Genomic DNA, 20,371 nt, shown 5'->3' with positions numbered 1-20,371 from the left:
ACAACGCGCTAACCCCCCGAGCTACCCAGCCAGGGCCTCACACTGGGAAGTTTGGGGGTCATGTGAGTTCATCAGACTGCAAGAGCCTGGTCTATTGTGGGCTGCCTTTATTGAGCACCTCCTATGTGCTAAGTCCTGATGTTCTTGGGGGGAACAAAATAATTATTGAGCACCTACTGTGTGCCACATACTGTCTAAACTATTTGGACTGAATTAACTCATCTAATCCTCAGGATAGTCCAGTGATAGAGGGGCTGCTCTTATCATCATGTTACAAACAAGGCAGCTTGGCACAGAGAGGCTGAGCAGCTCAGCCAGCGTCACACAGCTAAGGTCAAGCAGAGTTGGGATTTGGATCCAGGCATTCTGGGTCCCAAGATTTCACTCGTAACCACAGTATCTCAACATACACTGCAAGTACCTCACGTGCATTATGCATTTAATCCTGTAAAGTTTACTAGCCGCATTTTACAGGTGAGGAAACTGAGGCTCAGAGAGGTGAAGTGCCCTATTCAGTGTCACAGCTAGGCCGTGACAATCCTGGATTGAAACCCGGGTCTGTCCGATTTCAAAGCTACATATAATACTGCCTGAGGCATTGCTGTGATTTGTGGAGCTTAAGAGCCAAATCGACTTCCTTTTTTTTAGTGCTGAAAACAACAGCTTTGACCTTGGAGTTGGCTCTGGCCTCCCAGGCAGTGTTGGCAGGGAGAATCCCATTTCCCAGGGAAATTGAGGGCCTAGCTTCCTCCCCATTCCCAGCATTTTACTATGACAAAGTACGAAACCTCCAGAAAAATTAGAAAGAATTACACAGTGAACACTCGTATGCTTATCCTGTCGATTTGACATTTGCCAATGTTCTGTTACATTCACTTTCTTGTCTCTCCATTTCTCCATCCTTATTTTTGGGCAGCATTTTGAAGTAAGTTATGAACATCGTCCCTCTTCAGTGTGTATGTGTGTGTGTGTGTGTGATTAATTATAATTCACTATTTGCTGATGATTTTCTGAAGAAGCATTGACACAGAGCGAGCTGCACAGATCTGAGCCGCATTGATCAGTGATATCTGAGTACTCCCCAGCCTTATCAAACACTCAACCTAACCATCCCCCAGAACCTTGCACGTCTAGGCTCCTTCTCGCGATGTGTTCCCATGAACACCGTCCCCAGACGCCTGCTTGCCTTCGACAAAGAGGACTTGGTTTACTTCTCCCGAAGCCTGTTCTCCCCTGAGCCGACAGGTGGCACCATGGGAGGGGACCGGGGCCCCTGGCGGGCGGCCGCTGTTGATTGGTGCTCCCACTGTGAGCCCCGTGCTAACACTCAAGGCGCCTTTTCTCGCATTTAGTCCTCCTAAGAGCCCTGGAATGTTGATCGTCCCATAGTCCCATTTCACAAGTGAGAAAACTGAGGCTCTGACCCATCCTGCTTCCGAGGTGTCCCAGCAAGTAGTGGCAGTATTGGAAGTTAAATCTAGTAGTTCTAACTTCTCACGGAAAGACTGCCGTGAGAAATCAACATAATCAGAGTAAGATTCCAGTAGCGATGGACAGCACAGAGCAGGAAGTACCGGGGTACCACCTTGGAGGGAACTGTAAGAAGGGCAGAGTGATGGGTGCTATGGGAGGTGCTGAGTGGCCCGGTGAAGGGGGGGGCCGGACTGAAGGTCACTGATGACTGTGGCAAGAAATGAGATGGGTGCACGGCCAGCTCTGCCAGCAGCGTGAGTGGGGATGGGGCCTGGGGAGAATGGTTGCTGGTGCGGGGTTTTTCAGTGATGGAGCCCTTTGCTCATGTCTGCCTGCTCATGTGATGGGGCCCGCTGAGAGGGAGAGAAAGGAGATGGGGAGGAACCAGTGGGGCAGGGAGACTGGGGTGGGGGTGAAGATGGGATGGAGATGCTAGAGCAGGGTACAGCCCCCTCTTCCATGGGGAGGAGGAGAAGAGGGTGGGGGCAGAGCAGCCTTGTGAGCTCAAGGGGTGTGGAAGCCGGGACTGAGAAGGGAGGTTTGCCTGCGCCCCCTTCGGAGTCGATAAGGACTGAGGTTAGCAGCCCAGAAGCAGGACTGAGACGAAAACTCCAGGATTCTCTCCTGTTCCTTTTCCACGGCAGAGCCCCCTGTGCTGGCCACCCCCTCAGCTGACCGCCACTGTGCCTTCCAGCTCCAGGAGGGGCTGAGGCACACCCTTCCCGTGGGCTCTGAGAGCAGAGGCGGAGAGTCCAGAGTACCAGAATGGTGCTCACCTGTCCCAACCCATTTTACAGATGTGGAAGTTGAGGGCCAGAGAATAACCGCTATCCCTTCTGAGCACTGTAGTGTATGAATACATTACATGCATTATTTTGTTTAACCCTTACAAGAGCCGTACAATGTAGATATTATTTTTACCCACCTATCCAACCAATCACTGTTGCATCCAGCTACCCACCCAGCTGTCACCTGCTCATTCCTCCACCCACCTACCCATCCGTCCATCTAACTACCCATTCACCACCCCATCTATCCATGTACCATCCATCCGTCCGTCCATCCATCCATCCATCCGTCCAAGAAACACTTATTATCTCTACTACATGCCAGCTACTATGGAAAGTACTGGGGAATCATCAAAGCACAATATGGCAGGGTTTCCGACCAAACAAATAATTTTTTGAATTACAGCTATGATAAACGACATGAAGGGGATGGGTATAGTTCACTAGCCAGAACCCGGGGGTCCGGGGAGGAAGGGGCACCAACTCGGCAGAGAGCAGGAGGATGGGAAGCAGTCCCCCTGGCAAAGACAGGTGAGGGACGGCTGAGGGGGCAGCATGCCGGAAGGTGCTGAGTGAGGAAGGGGCAGAGCACAGGTGAGGAAGTGAAGGGACAGCAGGGGCTGGCAGGTGGGGGTGGGAGGGGAAGCTGGTGAATGGGATGAGCCTGGAGGACGCAAGGGCCAGACCACGCAGGCCCTGGAGGCCGAGGTAGGAACCTCGGACTGGCTCGCATGTAGATGGACACCGTTTCAGGGGATTAATCTGGAGGAAAGTTGGGGATAGGAGAAGGTGACTTACGGTGACAGGGGAAACTGAGGCAGTAGAGAAGACTCATTCTCCTAGCTGAGTTTTATTGACTCCCTACTATGTGCTAATCCCATCATCTCATTCAACCCTCACATCAACCCCATAAAAGAGGAATCACTCCCCCCATTTCACAGATGAAAAAACTGAGGCCCAGAAGAGGTTCCATCACATGCACTGGGTTGAAAGGCTGGGAGGCAGCAGGGGTGGGACTCACACCCAGGCTGTGTCTGCCCCTGCCCCACACCCTGCCCTTTGCAGACAACCGCTGCATGGACAGAAGGTTCCTCCCAGCCAAGTCCAAGCGGCTCATCGCTCTGGCCAGCTTCCCGGGGGCCGGCAACACGTGGGCCCGCCACCTCATCGAGCTGGCCACCGGCTTCTACACCGGCAGCTACTACTTCGATGGCTCCCTCTACAACAAAGGTGAGGAGGCTGCCTGGGCTGGAAAGGGTGCCCAGGGAGGGCGTGGGAACACCCTTCCTGAGCACCTACTATGTGCTGCTCAGCCCACCCGGGCGTGTTTATTGAGACCTACTATGTGCTCGGTACCTTCCCTTCACTTACATCCCACAAAGGTTTCCAGAGCATCATGTCTTGGGTGTCACACCTGCCTCTATTCCATAATGGGCATTTATCAAGCACCTACTACGTGCCTGGTACCTTCCCTCCATTTAGATCACTGTAAGCCTTCCTTGAACACTGACTGTGTGCAGGTACCTCCCCACAGACCTTCACTGACCGGTGACTCTGCTGTACGCAGAGGTTCAATAACTATGTTCACTTTGAAGATGTTTTTTATCGACTGCTGTTGGTCAGTGTCTTCTCTGCCTTTCCGTCGATGATGTCAGTTTGGTGGCTGCTTTGTTTTCACTCTGTTCACAGATGTTGGCTGAACAGTGCTATGTCCTAATGCGCTTCCCCGGCCTACTTTCCCACAGGCACGTATGGAGTGCCGTCTGGGAGCCAGGCACTTCGGGGAGGTTCGGATGGCCACAGACGTTCTCTTGGCCACCCAGGAGCTGTGCCAGGCGCTCCGTTTCTGTTTAACCCTGCGCAGCAACCCTGGGAGAAGGATGTTAATACCTTTTCCCAGATAGGAAACCCGGGGCTCAGAGAGGGGATGGCACTTGCCCAAGGTCACACAGATCTTTTTCAATGGGCTGATCCGGGGGGGGGGGGNTGGTCAGTGTCTTCTCTGCCTTTCCGTCGATGATGTCAGTTTGGTGGCTGCTTTGTTTTCACTCTGTTCACAGATGTTGGCTGAACAGTGCTATGTCCTAATGCGCTTCCCCAGCCTACTTTCCCAGCAGGCACGTATGGAGTGCCATCTGGGTGCCAGGCACTTCGGGGAGGTTCGGATGGCCACAGACGTTCTCTTGGCCACCCAGGAGCTGCGCCAGGCGCTCCGTTTCTGTTTAACCCTGCGCAGCTACCCTGGGAGAAGGATGTTGATACCTTTTCCCAGATAGGGAACCCGGGGCTCAGAGAGGGGATGGCACTTGCCCAAGGTCACACAGATCTTTTTCAATGGGCTGATCGGGGAGGGGGGGCACAGCCCAGTGTTTCCCGGCTTCGAAGCCCACACCCGTCATCTCACCACACAGGCAAGAAATCCCTGGGGTTTTGCAAGTCTCAGATGAGGTGCCCATGGGCTGTGATGCCCTCTTCCAGGCGCGGCGGCGGTATCAGGGAAGCATAGCTCTGCCTGGGAGGGGCTGTGAGTTTCTGTGTGAAACAGCCCTTGTCCATGGGTCTCTGTGTCTGCTAACCAGATGATGACCACTTCTTGGCTGTGTGACTTGGAGCGAGTTACTGTACCTCTCTGGTCCTGTGTCGTCATGCACAAATTAGAGATAACAGCACACACCTGGTAAGGTGGTTGTGAAGGTTCACAAGTTGATCTCTGCCACAGGCTCGGCACACAATAAATGTTCAATAAAGGCTGTGAATACTTCGGTCTGGGTACCAGGCACTGACCAAGCACAGCCTGGTGTTGACAGAGAGCCACCCCTGAGCCCCAGCTCAGGGAGAGCCAGGGGCAGGTCTGTCTAAGGGCAAGAAGCAGGAGCAGGGTAGAGAGTGGGAGAGAAAAGGCAGGAAGGGTGAAGAGAGACACGTCAAAGGATGGGGTTGGCGATGGCTGGTGTAAGGGGCCTGCCTTCGGGTCCCGACTTTTCCTATATTTATTAATTTTTAGTTTTGGCTTCAGCGATCATCCGTTGGGCACCTTTTATGTACAAGGCTGTGAGCCAAGTGTTTTGCATACTTATCCCAGAAACTGAGCCCACACCTGGCTGTCACCAGCACCTCTGCTTTTAACCATTAAGCCGCACTGCCTATATGGGGGCTGCTGGGAGGAGCCAAGCACATTCTGGAATCTCTGGGGCGGTGGCTGGGGAAACGGGCTCAGAAAGCATCTCATGGCTGGCCCTCATTCTAACCTTCCTGGCGGCAGCGGCAACCCTGCTCAGGAAACCCCAGAATGTCACAGTTAGAAGGGCCCCTGAGTATCATTTAGTTCAGGGATCCAAAGAGGTTTCACCCCACATGTCAGTTCCAGCGACTCCCTGCTTTAGGACCATGTGTTAGGAAGGACTCTGAGGTTCTGTTCTCCCTGAGAAATGAAGTGCCTTCAACTACTAGTGATGCCCACTGAGGGTGTAGAGGCGGAACTGTCTACACGCCACGTGTGTACCACCCCCTCCACCCCAACCTGACTTTAGAGAGAGGGAGACGGAATCTCAGGATGCAATCTGGACGTCAAATTGTCCATCTGGACTCTGTCGCTGATCAGCGGTGAGACTTTGGGCAAAGCTGCCCTCTCTGAGCATCTATACCGTTTCCTCATCTATAATCTGAGGATGTCAGTGCAGAACCCACAGGGATTTCGAACAAAATAGAAGATAATGCGTGTGAGATAGTATGTGTGAGGCTGCGGTACAATAGGGACTCTATTTCGTAAGTGATGTGTAACCGGTACAGTCCAGTATTCCGTTCAGGTCAACGGGGGTTGGTTTCTAACTACGCATCAGAATCACCAGGGAGCTTTCAATGTTCTGGGGCCGGAGCTGCACCAAGGCCATTTCCATCAGACTCTAGGGAGTGGCCAGGGCATCCGTCATTCTTCGAAGCTCCCAAGTGAGCCCTGGCTGGGTGGCTCAGCTGGTTGGAGCATCGCGCTCGTACACCAAAAGGTTGCGGGCTGAATCCCCAGTCACGGTGCGCACCTAGGTTGCAGGTTCTATCCCTGGTCGGAGTGTGTACAGGAGGCAAACAATGAATGTTTCTCTGTCTCTCTCTCTCCCTTACTCTCTCTAAAATATCAAGAAAATCAATAAACATATCCTTGGGTGAGAATTTAAAAAAAACCAAAAAGCTCCTGAATGATTCCCATGCAAAGTCAGAGTGAGACCCCCGGCCCTAGAGCAGGAGCCCGGTATTCTCACTTCCAGACCCACAGTATTCTTAGAATTAGTCCTGGTTCTACGTTTTTGTTACTCAAGTCCTGGGGAATATCAAGAGTTGATCATTAGTAGAGAAGGTGTCCCTAAAGGCTTAGCTAGAAAGGGGAAGAAAAAGAAAGAGAAAGGAAGGGAGGGAGAGAGGTCGGGGGAAGGGAAGGCAAGAAGAAGAAACAGAAAACAGAGGAGATACAAAGCGAGCAAGCATCAGCCCTCCCTGGCACTTCCCGAGCCGGAGCTGTGGGATGTCAGTCCCACCGAGGAAGTCAGAGGTCTGTGGGCTGGTCACAGGCGCCTGACGCTCTGAGTGCAGCTGCCTTTTCAGGAGCTTAAAAATACTTCCTGTGGCTTGAGCTCTTGCAGGTGACAATGCGTTCTCTCCCCCTGGGAGTTCAGGGCTGGCAGTGGGGAGCAATCAGAGGGGACCCCACCCCCAGATTGGTCAATCTGGTGAACCCCCAAGTCCCTCCGTCATCACCTCTGCAGTTGACAGATGCCTAGCTTACTGAAACCCTCATACCTCCCGGGGTCCTGGAGCATGGGGGGAGGGGAGGGGACATGGTGCCAGAGGTGGGGGTAACTGCTGTGCCCGGGTTTGCTCCCACTGGGTGGCAGTTCAGCCACCCCTCTCTTGCATCAGACTCCAGGCAGAAAGAGCAATTTGTACTTGCAAGACACACCAGACATGGCACACACTGTCTACTGTCCCGCCACCACCCTATCCTCGCTCATCTGCCTGGAAACCCACACCCCCAGCTGCAGGGCACGGCCCCCTGCAAGGTCTCTGGCAGACTTAGGTGTCCTTCTCCTTTATCTTCCTTGTACCCAGAGCACTCCTTCATCACGGCCGGCCCTTGTTATTATTCATATATTCATGTCGCTGCCAATAATAATAATAATCATGGGCATTTATTGAGTGTCTACCATGGGCCCAGCACTGTGACCAGTGATTTATATATTTTGGGGGGTGTATGTGCAAAATGTGGAGAAGACTTACCCAAAAGGAGAGGAGGGAGTTCCAGGCAGAGGGCACGGAGTGGGTGGGGCCTAGACAAGGAGAATGCCGCAGCGTGACTGGCAAATGAAAATAGTTTGAAGGCTGTCTGACCGTGAAGGGGGTGGGGGGTGAGGGCTGGGGGCATACAGCAGGAGGGGCAGCCAGGACTGGATACTGCAAAGCCCTTGAAATGCCCTTCCGAGAGCTGTGCACAGTATCCAGGGGGCACTGGGTAGGCAGGGTGGGGGAGTGGGGTATAGAGGATTTCAGGCCAAGAAGTGGTGTGCAAAGGAGTGATATGCCCCTCGGGCCCCAGAGGTTGGATGGGGGACATTTAGCCTGCAGGATTGTCGGGGGAGCAGCAATGGTGGGGAGAAGGGGACAGTGGGGAGGGCCATTTAGGGGTCAGTAATTAGAAAGGGGCCTCAGTGATGGGCCAGGAGGGGCTGGTTTCTGTCTGAGCCAATCTTGCCGTGACTCCCGGGGCACGTCCCAATTCCCCCTCTGTAACAAGCACTGGCCACGCGGGTGACCCCCCCCCAGCACCCTCCTAAGTCTGCAGGGCTGCCTGACGTTCTCTCCTCTACCCCCACTTTCTTTGCAACCTTTTCTTCCCTCATCCCGGCAACGGATGTACACCCCACAAGGAGATGTCAAGCCAAGGACGAGGGAATCGGTGAATGAATGACTGAGCTTCCCTCCCAGAGTCCAAGTGTCTGATCCACTTGAGCGTGGTTTTCCCTGTGACTCTGTCCATCTGCCTGTCTGTCTCTTTTTCTTGATTTTTTCCCCCTGTTTCTGTCTTTCTCTGTGTCTCTCTGCCTTGTTGTGTGTCTCTGTCCCTCTCCTTGTGTTTTTGTCTGTTCTCTCTCTGTCTGTTTTGTTTCTAGGTCTGTTTTTCTTCCCCCTTTTCTCCCTCCCTCTGTCGCAATCATCTTTCTCTCAGACACCTGTCTGTCTCTGTCCTTCTCTTTCCTCTCCCTCCCTCCCTAGGCTTTGTCTTTCCCTTGCTGTCCCCCTGCCCCTCTCAGATCAACAGCCCAACGTGCAGGCTCAAGCTCTGTGGGCTGCGGGGACCCAGAGCCCAGGCCTCTGAGGGAGGCGAGACAGAGGAAGGAGGAGCTGAGACCACGGCCCAGATTGGGTAGAGCCCTTCTCAGCCTCTGGGGAGCCCACAGAGCAGGTTTTATCTAAAGAAAAAATAACAGTAAGACCCATGAATCTTTGTGCAAATCACTTTCTCCCTAGTTCTCATCACTGTGCCTCGCACATAGTAGATGCTCAATAAACATGTGAGTAAATGTGGGAGTTAATGTATGAGGACTCCCGGAGAGGCCCAGCAGGGGGCAGGGTGGGTGGCTTGCCTCCCCCAGCTCACTTGTCCTGTCTCCGGCCCCCTGGCTGCGGGAAGGGTTTAAAGGTGAACGGGACCACTGGCGCAGCGGGAGGACCATCTGCATCAAGACACACGAGAGCGGCCAGAAGGAGATCGAGGCCTTCGATGCCGCCATCCTGCTCATCCGTAACCCCTACAAGGCCCTCATGGCCGAGTTCAACCGCAAATACGGCGGCCACATCGGCTTTGCTGCACATGCCCACTGGAAGGGCAAAGGTATGGCTGGGGAGGGAAGGGGGAGGGGCAAGGGGGGAAGGGAGGGGAACAGAGGGATTCTGGGTTGCAGGGGACAGTGCGCTGGGCCCGTGCTGTCTCCTGCAAGGAATCCAGGAGCCCATCCTCAATAGCGGGTGAGCTTCCTCCATCCCACCACGCCCACTAGCATCACGTGACCCTCTACGAGGCAGCACAGTGGTGAAGGACAGGGTTCAAGTCCCACCTCCATCACTTTCTGGGTAAAGCTTCTTAACCTTCCTGAATTTAGGTCATTCCATCTGTAAAATGNCTGGAAGGGCAAAGGTATGGCTGGGGAGGGAAGGGGGAGGGGCAAGGGGGGAAGGGAGGGGAACAGAGGGATTCTGCGTTGCAGGGGACAGTGCGTTGGGCCCGTGCTGTCTCCTGCAAGGAATCCAGGAGCCCATCCTCAATAGCGCCTGAGCTTCCTCCATCCCACCACACCCACTAGCATCACGTGACCCTCTACGAGGCAGCACAGTGGTGAAGGACAGGGTTCAAGTCCCACCTCCATCACTTTCTGGGTAAAGCTTCTTAACCTTCCTGAATTTAGGTCATTCCATCTGTAAAATGCGGCGGCTCTATAGAATTTAACCCTTTAAGCCGCTCTGTAGCTGTGACCCATGATGCATGATGGAAATGGGAGGCCTCAAGTTGAAATGAACTGATTGGAGCAGGTTCAATATAAAGCTCTTTCCTGGGACTTAGGAGACCTGTATCCAGACCAAGGCCAGCAGCTGAGTGGTCCTGAGTGGCTATGAGGCCCCAAGAGATCCCTTTAATGAGCAATCCCAACAACTCTGGGTTGGGAGGCTCAGAGACAGTACATGCCTTGTCCCCAGGTCGCAGCTGGAAAGTGACTTGGCCCCTAACCACTGAACTTCATTAAGACAACCTGGGTTTGAGACAACTCTGACACTTTTGAGTAGGAGGCTGCTGTGTGGGCGAATGTCTCCGTGCAGGGTGGGTGGCGGCTGGGGGCAGCGGTGAGAGCTTTGAAGTCTCTGGCTCAAGTTCTGGCATCTTGAGGACCTTTGACCCTACTGGGTCCCAAAAGCCCATATCAGCCATCACCTGTACCTCCATCGTGGTAAAGGGAAGCACACCGGTGAGCACTTTAACGCCCCACAATTAACTCATTTTATAAAGGGGACAAGCTAAGACCAGGGTGAGGAGGCGGGTGAAGCAGCTTTTTCAGGAAGTTGGGAGGGCTGGGGTTTGACCCCGGCCAGCCTTCCCCCAGAGCGCATGCTCTTAACCACGGTGCTAACCCATGGTAACGGGTTAGGCGGACCGTCTGAGAACAAGAATCACCCAGTTTAGAGCATCTGTTAGCCTGCGCTCCTCCCCACTTCACATAAGAACGGGGCTGCTCCAAAGCCAGGGCGTGGGGGCGGGGCAGTGCTTCCCGCTCCGCCCCCAGCCCCTCCCAGCTGCTCCTAAGCTCTGGCCCCGCCCAGAGAGGCCTGGAACTTGGCTGTGGTTTGCGTTAACTCGGCGGTCCACCAATCACGGCCTCGACCACGTTGATGTCCTTGATGGAAAAACCCTCGGGCCTGCCTCACCAACTGTGCGCTGGACTCCTGTTCACCCATCTGTCCCTCCCTCTGCCTTGCTTCCCCTCTCAGGGAGGGGGTGAGAACTTGGACAGGTGGTGACATTTGTTCTCTTGTTCCCAGGAGGAATGAGGCCTCTGAATTATTTATTTGTAGAACAATTGAAAGTGAGCCCTGACCAGGGCCAGGGCCAGGCTGAGGAGCCCACAGATGCAAATGGCAGGAGCCTGTCTCGGGAACAGGCCCTCCGCTTGCCGGGCTGGAAAGGACCACTGAATGCAGTGGGCTTCTGCCCCGGCCGCACTTCAGAATCCCCAGAGGCGTGTGGGAAGACTCGGTGCTCAGGCCACACCCCGGGCCGGGCTGTTCCTGGAGTGAAGCCTGGTGTCAGCACGTTTAAAGCTCCCAGAGGCTTCCCGGGTACAGGCAGGACTGAGAGCCTCTGATTCACCCTCTCTTTCTTAATGGGGAAACTGAGGCCCAGAAAGGCAGGGACCTGCCAGGTCACTCAGGCACATGGTGGCGGGACTAGAACCCAGCTCGCCAACCCCTGGGCATCCAGTGCCCCGAGTGAAAATGGAGGGACCCACTTGGGGAGCTCAGGGGAGCAGGCACTTAGCCTTCGTTACCCCCTTTAAACCATCTAGTTTCGGAGGAGGTGAGAAAGGCGGCCATGATCATTGTTAAAACCCATTTCGCGGGTGCGAACTGCAGCCCCAGAAAGGAATAAGCCCTGTGGTGGAGGCTCCAGGTGAGAACTGAGCTGGGTTCTAGCCCAGCCATTAGCCACCGGGCTCTCTCTTACCTGGTGGCCTGGCTGAACTTCCAGTGCCTTTGGAGGTTCTCCTCTCCTGGCACAGCCCCTTGTCTCAGGTTCAGGTTCAGACCACTTTAATGCCCAGAAGCCGCTCTTCCCTTATTCAGGACGGCTGGGAACTTTAAAAACGGAAGGGGGAGTCAGGACCGGCTGAGCCAAGAGGCTTCAGGGAGGGGAGAGTGGGGGTTCCGGCACATACGTCTCATGTGGGAGTCTGGGGGCCCCACACGAGTCTGGAATTGGGTAGGGAAGCTTCTCCCAGTGTCCCCTCCCAAGCCTGACCCAGGTCTTCAAGAGCGGTGGCTGAGAGCCTTCCCCAAAGATCCCTAGTCCCCTGTCCCCACCCAGCCCTTTCCGTTCATTTGCATTAACCTCTGGCACCTGAGTTGGAGACCCTTACTTGCAGACACCAGGCACCTCCATTTCCCTTGGGGACTGGTTGGAAACACAGGTCTAAGGCCCCACCCGAGACCTGCAGAATGATCAGAAACCCCGGGGAGGGCCCAGCCGTCTGTCTATCCATCTGTCCTTCCGTGTGGCAGCAGTCCCTCAGCCGTTTCTGACATGCCTTCCAGTTGCAGAAATGCTGCTTCAGATTCTTGCTGCTCCCAGGGCGGCCTGGGGACCAGCCGCTGCATCGGCTTCGCCTGGGAGATTTTTAGAAAAGCAAACCTCCCCCCACCCTTCCCAGGCTTACTGGGTCAGAATCTGCATTTTAACAAGAAGCTTTGTGTGCACTTGAACATTTGAGAATTCCGGCTTTCAGACACCCTCAGCCTAGACTACGAAGGTCACCCCCCCTCAGAGCAGAGGCCACTCAGCAGTTGAGCATGTCCACCCCACCCTGCCCATGGCCCCTCTCAGCGATAGCTGGGTCGAGCCTCCTCTAATGCCCCCACCCCCCCCAACACACACACACACACACACACACACACACACACACACACTTGGTTCCGTAACGCTGATTTTACAATGTCCCTGGAGTGCGTCCAAAGCAAAGTTTTATGTGATAGGATTACACAAGGTGAATTGTCCTGGATCTGTTTAATGAAACGGAGGCTGTGTTTAATGATTCCGCGGGGAATTAAGAACAGTTAAGCTATTAATCAGACCCCAGTTCCTCCCAGCGACAAGAAGAGGGAGCAAGGTGGCTGGCCCAGGCCCGCGTGCGCGCCAGTCTGGCGGAACCAGCCCCAGACCCGTGGTCCGTGGCTTAGCGTGCCTCTGTTACCCGCTTTGAAGGCAGTGACCGAGTACCGGAAATCCTGGGCTAATCAAGGGCTTTTGTTTTTAAGTGTATTCTTCTTCTTTCCAATGAAGCAAGTGAGGAGCTTCAAGTGAGGGGTCTGTACCATGTGGCGGGGGGTGGGGGGTGCCTGCTGCTGGAACAGCCTGGGTGTCAAATGTGGTGTAGCAGGGGGCAGGGAGGGGGAGCCCTGACCAAAGTGATGGCGCCTCAGAGATGCCGGGACGGGGGTGGGGGCAGGGCGCAGCATAAGAAGAATTGTAACAGGAGCCACACTTTTCAGGCATCTCCTATATCCTTCCCCCTCCCCCCCGCCCCGCCCCTGTGCCAGGGCCTTGGCAAATCTCTCCCATTTCATCTGCACAGCACCTGGGATGCAGGCCTAGCACGCTCACCATTTTGCAGATGGGTAAACTGAGGCTCAAGGAGATCAACCGATGTCCCTGACATTACACAACTAATGTGGAGAGAGCTGGGTTTTGAAGGCAGGTCGTCTGACTCCCGAGTCGTCTGTGAACAGACCACGTGTCTTAGTGTCCGGAGAGAAGAATGTCCGAGCTGACCAGACCAGGAGCCCTCAAGGGGTTGGCTAGGAAAATGGGAGCCGGGCTCAGTCTAGCGAAGACGCGGGTTCGAATCTTGCCTTGGATACATAGCAGTGGGGCATTGTAACCCACCCCACCATTCTTTTGACACTGTTTCTGTAAGTGCTGACTCTGACTAAATATGTATCTTGTAGATAAACAGCATGTTTGTGTAAGAATCCTAGGAACTGGCTTCAAAAGATACAGGCTCCGACCTTCAGTGATCCCAGCGGCTCCGGGAGATTCACTGACTTTCAGCTGTAAAACCAGGATCACGAACTCCAGTCCATCGTGGGACCAGTTTCAAGGTCCTTATAGGAATGGATGGGGCTGGTCCGCACCCAGAGGACTTCCCAACCCCCTCCCCTTGGTCTCTTCATTCTGTCTTCCACAACCGGAAACTGGCTTTTCATGTCCTGTTGTGGAAAAGTCCAACTCCTCTTGGATCCACGCAAACAAACCTATTGCCATGGAAACAACACTCACTCATGAAGGGTTTTCACATTCTGAAGGGACCAAGTAGGCTTCTCTTGTCTGTCCAAAATGAAACTTTGGTTACAACTGTTCTTCGCTTGCTTTCTTATCTTCCAGGGGCTTGGTTCGGTCGTTGCTGTCTTGCTTTCTTATCTTCCAGGGGCTTGGTTCAGTCGTTGCTGTCTTGCGCGCACTGGAATCTTCCTTCTGTCTCTGCCATCTGGACTTTGACGGGGTTGTGTGTGGTACCAGTTGGTGTGCGATAAAATTCCGAGGCTAGCATCTCTGTTTCTCCTTTTGGAGGATTTAGTGTGTGGTTGCTTTTTTGGTTGAAATTTGTCTTTGCTTTAGGTTTTGTTTTCGTTTCTGTTTGGAAAGGAGCAGCTGAGTCTCGATCCCTTCAGGGGCCTTGGGTCATTGGCCTCCTGCCCGCACGCCTGTGTGTGGAATGGGGCTGGTCGTTCCTGCCCTCGAGGCTTCTTGTGGGCACTGCATGAGATAATGCATTCGAATCGCCCTGCACAGCCCTGACACACAGTAGGTGCTTAGGAAACATGCTCCCATCCCAGGGAGCTTTGCAATCAGCAAGGATGCCATCATTTCCATCTCACCTGTATCCAAGGCTAGGGGTACCAGCGGGGGGACCCCGACTACCCTGCAGAATGGCCCCTTCCTTTTATTTGGGGACCACCCTGTAGGCCTCTTCCAGCAATGACTTGAAGTGGCCAGAAGTGGCCAAGCCTCAAAGTCCGGATCTGTGTATCTCTGGGTGACAGAGTGTCACCTCCATCCATTGGGACTTCTGCCACCAAAGCAGCAGTTGCCCTGAGTCACCAGGGACACTGGGAGATGACTCAGGGATGGGGAAATCCTTAAAAAAAAAAAAAAAGTGAAACAGAAATATATGCATGCTATATTTTTTCTAATCACCCAGATACATCTGGTCTTAACCCACTATAACAGTGTGGGCCCAATTAGCCAGATACATTGTAAATAATCTATCTTAAGGATCAAAAATGGCCTTATCCGCAGCATACATATTTCCCCGGCAGTCCTGCTGTTCCGGTGGGGGCCCTGGGGGAGCAGGAGCCCCACCACTGATCGCAATGTCTTTTGCACAGGAGTCGTCCTTTATCACATTGCCACGTGATGATTGGGATTTCACTTTCATTCAACAACTATTTATGGAGCCCCTGTGGGGTGGGAGGTAGTGGGAGGTGGTGCGGGTGAGGCTGCTGGTACCTGGGGAGGACCGGAACCTGGAACCCGGCAGGCCTGGTCTGGACGGTGCTTCCTGGCTGTGAGACCTCTGGCCAGTTCCCTCCCCTCCCTGAGCCTCATTCTCCTCAGTGGTGATAAGTGAATAGTAGCCCTTTCTTTTCAGGGTCGTTGTTAGCATTAGGTGAGGTCATGGCTATCCATCACCCAGCAAAGGAGGAGGACTTAGTTCTTAAGGACCAGCTGGGCTCCCCAGACTGGCCTAGGAGACTCACTGGCACTGGCTCAGTAACACACCCTTCGGGAGGGCGCCCCAGGCTCTGCCCCTGGGAAGAGCAGCAGGTCAGGCTTCAGGGGTTCAGAGAGCCGGTGCCATGATTCTGCAGCTGGGCTCAGAGCTGAGGCTGGAGTCCCTCCTGCTGGAGTCCCTCCCTCTGTCCCCAGCCTCCTCCCTGGCTCCCCTTGGGAGCCCCAGGCACTGGCTGGCTGGCTCTTTGAGGTTCTCTCCAGGGCTCCCCGAAAAATTCCCTGCACTATGTTGGAGCCCCAAATGTACCCTCCCGCGCTGGCGGCAGTCCGCCCTGTCGTTTACCATAGCAAGGTAACAGACAAATAGCCAAGAAGCGGCACACAATCCTGTAATGCAAAGTAAAGAAAGAAAGAAAGGTGGACCGGACAGGCGAAAAGATAACAATGATCCGACAGACCACAGTGTTGGGGGGACGGATGATGTATGTACATGGAGGGTGTGAAGGGGCTGCGAGGCCCAGCGGGGGCACCTGTCTGAGCCTGGGGAGTCAGGAAAGAGAACTCCACACCTGAGACCAGAACACTGACAGTGACAGTGACAGCGTTTACTGGGTACAGGGCACCATGCCGACAACTTTACATGCTCTTCCACTTACTTTGTACAACAGTCCTGTTATCATCCCGTGAGCAGATACTTGCACCGCACAGGGTACCGGTTACTGCACAGAACAACTGTTACTGCCCAGCACCGTTTGGTGGTCAAAAGCTCAGACTTTGAAACCAGAACGTGTGGGTTCAAGTCCAGGCACTGCCAGTTACTAGCTGTGTGCCCTTGAGCAAGCTCCTTACCCTCTCTGGGCCTCAGTTTCCTCTTGTGTTCAATGAGAAAAAAAATGATGCTACCTGCCTCCTAGAGTCGTTGTGCAGAAGAAGTGAATTAATAGCTATAGTCATATACTTTTATATATTAACATAAATAGATGCTAAAATACAGAGATACAGTAACCTATGTTATATGTGCATCTGTGCCTGGCATGTAGCACTCACCCAACAAATGTTGTTCCCGAAGGGAAGGAAGGGCTGAGACTGTTCCAGGTGGGAGCACCGACGGGGAGGAATTGGCCGCGTGTGCAGAGAAAAGAGTCAGTGGTGTTGTTATTGCCGTGAATCACGGCAACCGGGGCCAGCGCCATCTGGCCTGCATCCTGCGCGCCCCTCCCCCCGAGACTCAGCCCGCCCTCCTCTCTCCGCAGAGTGGCCGGAGTTCGTGAGGAACTACGCCCCTTGGTGGGCCACTCACACGCTGGACTGGCTCAGGTTCGGCAAGAAGGTGCTGGTGGTGCACTTCGAGGACCTGAAGCGGGACCTGTTCGTCCAGCTGGGCCGGATGGCGGGCCTGCTGGGTGTGGCCGTCAGGGAGGACCGGCTGCTCTGCGTGGAGAGCCAGAAGGACGGCAACTTCAAGCGCTCGGGGCTCCGGAAGCTGGAGTATGACCCCTATACGGCGGACATGCAGAAGGCCATCTCCGCCTACATCAAGATGGTGGACTCGGCCCTGAAAGGGAGGAACCTCTCGGGTGTTCCCGATGACTACTACCCCAGATGATGGGTCGTCCGAGGAAGGGGGTCCTGACCAAGCCCGGGACTCGAGGCCCCAGGGGCCTCTGCCCCTCTGTCCTCTCTTTGGTATGGGGACATCCCCTTGGCTGCTGCTGGCCTTCGATGAGTTTCCTGCATGACCGAGGAGCCTCCAGGGAAGAGATCCCAGGCACGACTTACCTGCTCACAGTCCCCTTTACAGAAGCAGGAGGCCACTGGTGGGGGAGTTCCAGCCACGCAGACCCTCTTCTGTCTCTCCCTGTCCCCACCACTCCGGGTTATGTGGTGGGAGGGAGGGCTCATGGGGGTCCCGGAGACATGGGTGCCTCACCCGGGTGCTGAGACGCAGGAGCCCAAGGGGCAGTAGGAGGGAAGCAGCCCCGGTTGCTCTGCCGCCCGGGGCTGAGCTTCTGGAGCTGCCCAGTCTCTCCACCCAAGGGGCACCTGGGTTCGCCCGGCTGCTCGTGTGTGCAGATCACGGGTTGCTGGGAAGTCTCTCTGTAGCCTTAGGTTTCTGACATCGGGTCAGGTGGGGGCGCCCTGGTGCTCACGGCAGATAAATAATCACCACTGTGGAGGGCTACTGCCTGCCCCCAGGTCACACTGCTCCTGAGAAAAGATCAGTGGCCTGTTCACCTCTGAGGTCAGAATTCTGCCCTTTTCGTCCCCCACGGGCCCCAGGAGGTGGCTGTGGGTTCTCCAGGCACCGGCGGTGACTCCACTGGGGTGGCTGTGTGCCCTCTGCAGAATGCGAGTGAGAACGAAAGCCCTAGTAACGCATCGTTCCATTAAGGGGGGCTGGCACATTGATCTCACACTGCCGTCTGCCCCGACCAACGGGCCAATCACTAGCCAGGTGAGAACGCAGAGCCAGGGTGCCCCCGGTCAGGCGGGTCCAAACCCAAAAGAGACCCCGCTGCCTTCACAGACCATCAGCCTCCCTGTGACCACAGTTTAGAAGTGGCAGCTTCTCTTGGGAGTCCTTTAAGGGACAGCGAGACAGATGGGATGGCCCTTCATTGGCACACAAACGCTGCTCTCCCGAAGCTGAGACGGCAAACCAAAGGATCCCTGAGGACCCAGTCCCCGATCCTCGGTGGTAGACAGCAGCGGTGCAGAATCCCTCCACGTCCCCCTCCGGAGACCGGAGGCTGTACCCGGCCCGCCTGCCCGCCTGCCCCACCCCCACCATGTAGATGCAAAGCCATAGGCCACCACTCCTCACTCTTCTGTCTGGAGACCCCCCTGCCCCCAAGCAGCCGCTCTGAAGCCTTGGGTTGCAAGCAAAGGCTCATTCCCAAGTAGCCAAGAGACTATAGAGAGGGCGGGTGTGGAGAGATCTATTTTTTTAAGAGGACGATGACTCATACATTTCGCCCCTTGGAACCTGGCCGTGAGAGAGGAGGGGCCGGGGAATGGGACCTGCAGTGGTCTCCCTGATCCCCTCATTCGTAGGAGGTGGGCTCCCCCAGAGCCCAGCCAGGGGGCTCTGAATGTATTTTGTACCGTGTTTCTTCCCCCCAGGCTAGTTTCTAGTCTTCTTTTGCAAAGAGGAGAGGGCCTGGAACCCGGTCCCTCAGAGGCCAGCTCTCTCCGGGAGCCTCTTGGTCTGTGACCTGGGGCTGGTTCTTTGCCAGCGGCCAACTCAGGCCCCAAGCCCCTGTCTGAAGATTCCTCAGGTCAACGCCATCATTAAAAGTGAGTTTTGTTGGTAATTGTCTCCCTTGATGGAGTGTTGTGTCAGGCGCGTTCCCAAGCGAGGTGGTTTTCTGGTGTGTCGTGTGTGTGTAAGAGACAGAATGGCCTGGGATGCAGAACTATGTTTGTGCCTCTGTGACGCCGGAGCCGCCCGTGAAGAACTCGGTGCCTCTGCGTGTAAAACAGTCTCTGAGTTCAACTGCCCCCCTCTATCCCGAGACTGTGTGGCCCACGCTGGTGTGACACTGTCCTATTTCTGATGCGTCTATGTAGGTTTCTGTGTGTGGAATCAATCGCACACGTGCAGAGGAGGAAATGGCTGGTGAGCATGAGCCCTGGGCGTGAGAAGGTGCCCGTGTATTGTGGCGGGATGACTTGTCTTCTGCACATGCCTTTTGTCTGTCCTTGGTGTGTGTGTGTGTGTGTGCGTGGAGGGGGTGCCAGTAGGGAGGGATTACTAGAGTGAGGTTTAAGTGTCCCTGCTTGGAAGGGAGGGGCAGAGAAAGCCCCTCCATTCCCTGGCAGGTGGAGGGAGTCTCAGACCTCCAAATACCCCTGAAGGAGGACCCTGTGTCCTCTCTCTGCACAAGACGGAGGAGCTTTCTTGTAGAAAGGCACCAGTGCTCCAGGGACTGTCCCACCTCGAGGGAGGGACATGGGTGCATGTCCTGCCACGTGGACAGTGAGGAGGAGAGGGGCTCAAAACAGCTGGGATGGGCAGACGATGACGAGGAGGAGGAGGAGGGTGGGGGGAGGGAGGGGCTTCTCCACGCCCAACAGAGAGCTCAGAAGGTCTGGGAGCCGGGGGCCGGGGGGGTCTTTTCCCCGGTCCTGGGCCGCTAAAGTAGGGAAGTGAAAGGAAGACCCCAGAAAGAGGAGTGTGGGGTTGCTGAGACAGTTTACATCCCTGCAGAGCTCACGTTCACCACGCACTGAGCAGAAACTGGACAGTGGTCGGGAAGCTCCCGGGGAGACGATGATGGAGCAAAGGAGGAGGAGGACTTGGGTGGCTCCTGACCGACCCCAGGGGGAAATGGACAGCATTGTTCAGCGGGATGCTGGCCCAAGTCCCACGGAGACCCACCGCGGAGCTGGGGCTGCCCCGCTGGGGCCACCTCCCAAACATCCCGTCCACACACACAGAGGGGCAGCACCCTTGCACCTGGCGAGAAAGGAAAGCTCTGCCTTCCAGTGCGGGGACATGCCTGGGACGCCTGGGGTCCCGCCTGCCCAGGATGCAAGGAGGGCAGGCAGAGCCCAGCATCTGCTAACAGCTGGGATTTCCTCCCGATTTCTCCAGTAACCCTGGAGGCTGCTGCTGATGTATTTCCAGTGGGCAACGTGGGAGGGAGGAAGGATGGGGAGGCGGGCAGGGGCTGCCAGGTCCTTTGGGGGCCCATCTCCTCCCAGAGGCCCGGCCGCTCTTCCTCTCCCCCTCCTCTCTCGCACTGGTCTGCCCTCTCTCCACCCACCCTCCTTTCTCACTGGTCCTCTACACGGCCTCCATCTCTCAGCTTCCCTCTTTGTGGTCCTGTTTCTTTCCTCCAGCTACTCTTAGAGGTTTTTCTTGTCCTTCTCTCTCCCTCCCTCACTCCGTCATTATTTTTTTCTCAATTTCTGCTTTGGTTCGTACCGGCATCTCTCTCTTTCTGTATCTCTTGATCTCTGAGCTCTGTCTCTCTGCCGGCCTCTTGCTCCCTCCCTTCTTCCCTTCCTCACCGCCCCAACTGTCCTCTCCCCAGCCCTCCTCCTCCTCCTCTTCCTAGAGAGTGGG

The 20,371-nt window shown here is 55.2% G+C and overlaps 1 protein-coding gene across 1 annotated transcript in view; it reads left to right on the top strand.

Moving 5' to 3' along the window:
- The window catches only part of WSCD2 (WSC domain sialate O sulfotransferase 2), a 94,698-nt gene extending 76,084 nt beyond the window's left edge, over nucleotides 1–18,614 (top strand). The window contains exons 7-9 of the mRNA XM_037052359.1: nucleotides 3,327–3,491; nucleotides 8,938–9,138; nucleotides 16,554–18,614. Coding sequence (XP_036908254.1) covers nucleotides 3,327–3,491; nucleotides 8,938–9,138; nucleotides 16,554–16,906 — 719 coding nt within the window. The 3' untranslated portion in view covers nucleotides 16,907–18,614. The remainder of the gene's footprint in view (nucleotides 1–3,326; nucleotides 3,492–8,937; nucleotides 9,139–16,553) is intronic.
- The last annotated feature ends 1,757 nt before the right edge of the window (nucleotides 18,615–20,371 follow it).

Source organism: Sturnira hondurensis, unplaced genomic scaffold, assembly GCF_014824575.4.
Source record: "Sturnira hondurensis isolate 20B ecotype Veracruz unplaced genomic scaffold, ASM1482457v3 Scaffold0007406, whole genome shotgun sequence".
Lineage (NCBI taxonomy): Eukaryota > Metazoa > Chordata > Mammalia > Chiroptera > Phyllostomidae > Sturnira > Sturnira hondurensis.
Note: the sequence above shows the minus strand (reverse complement) of the source record. Positions and strands in the feature narration are given on the sequence as shown.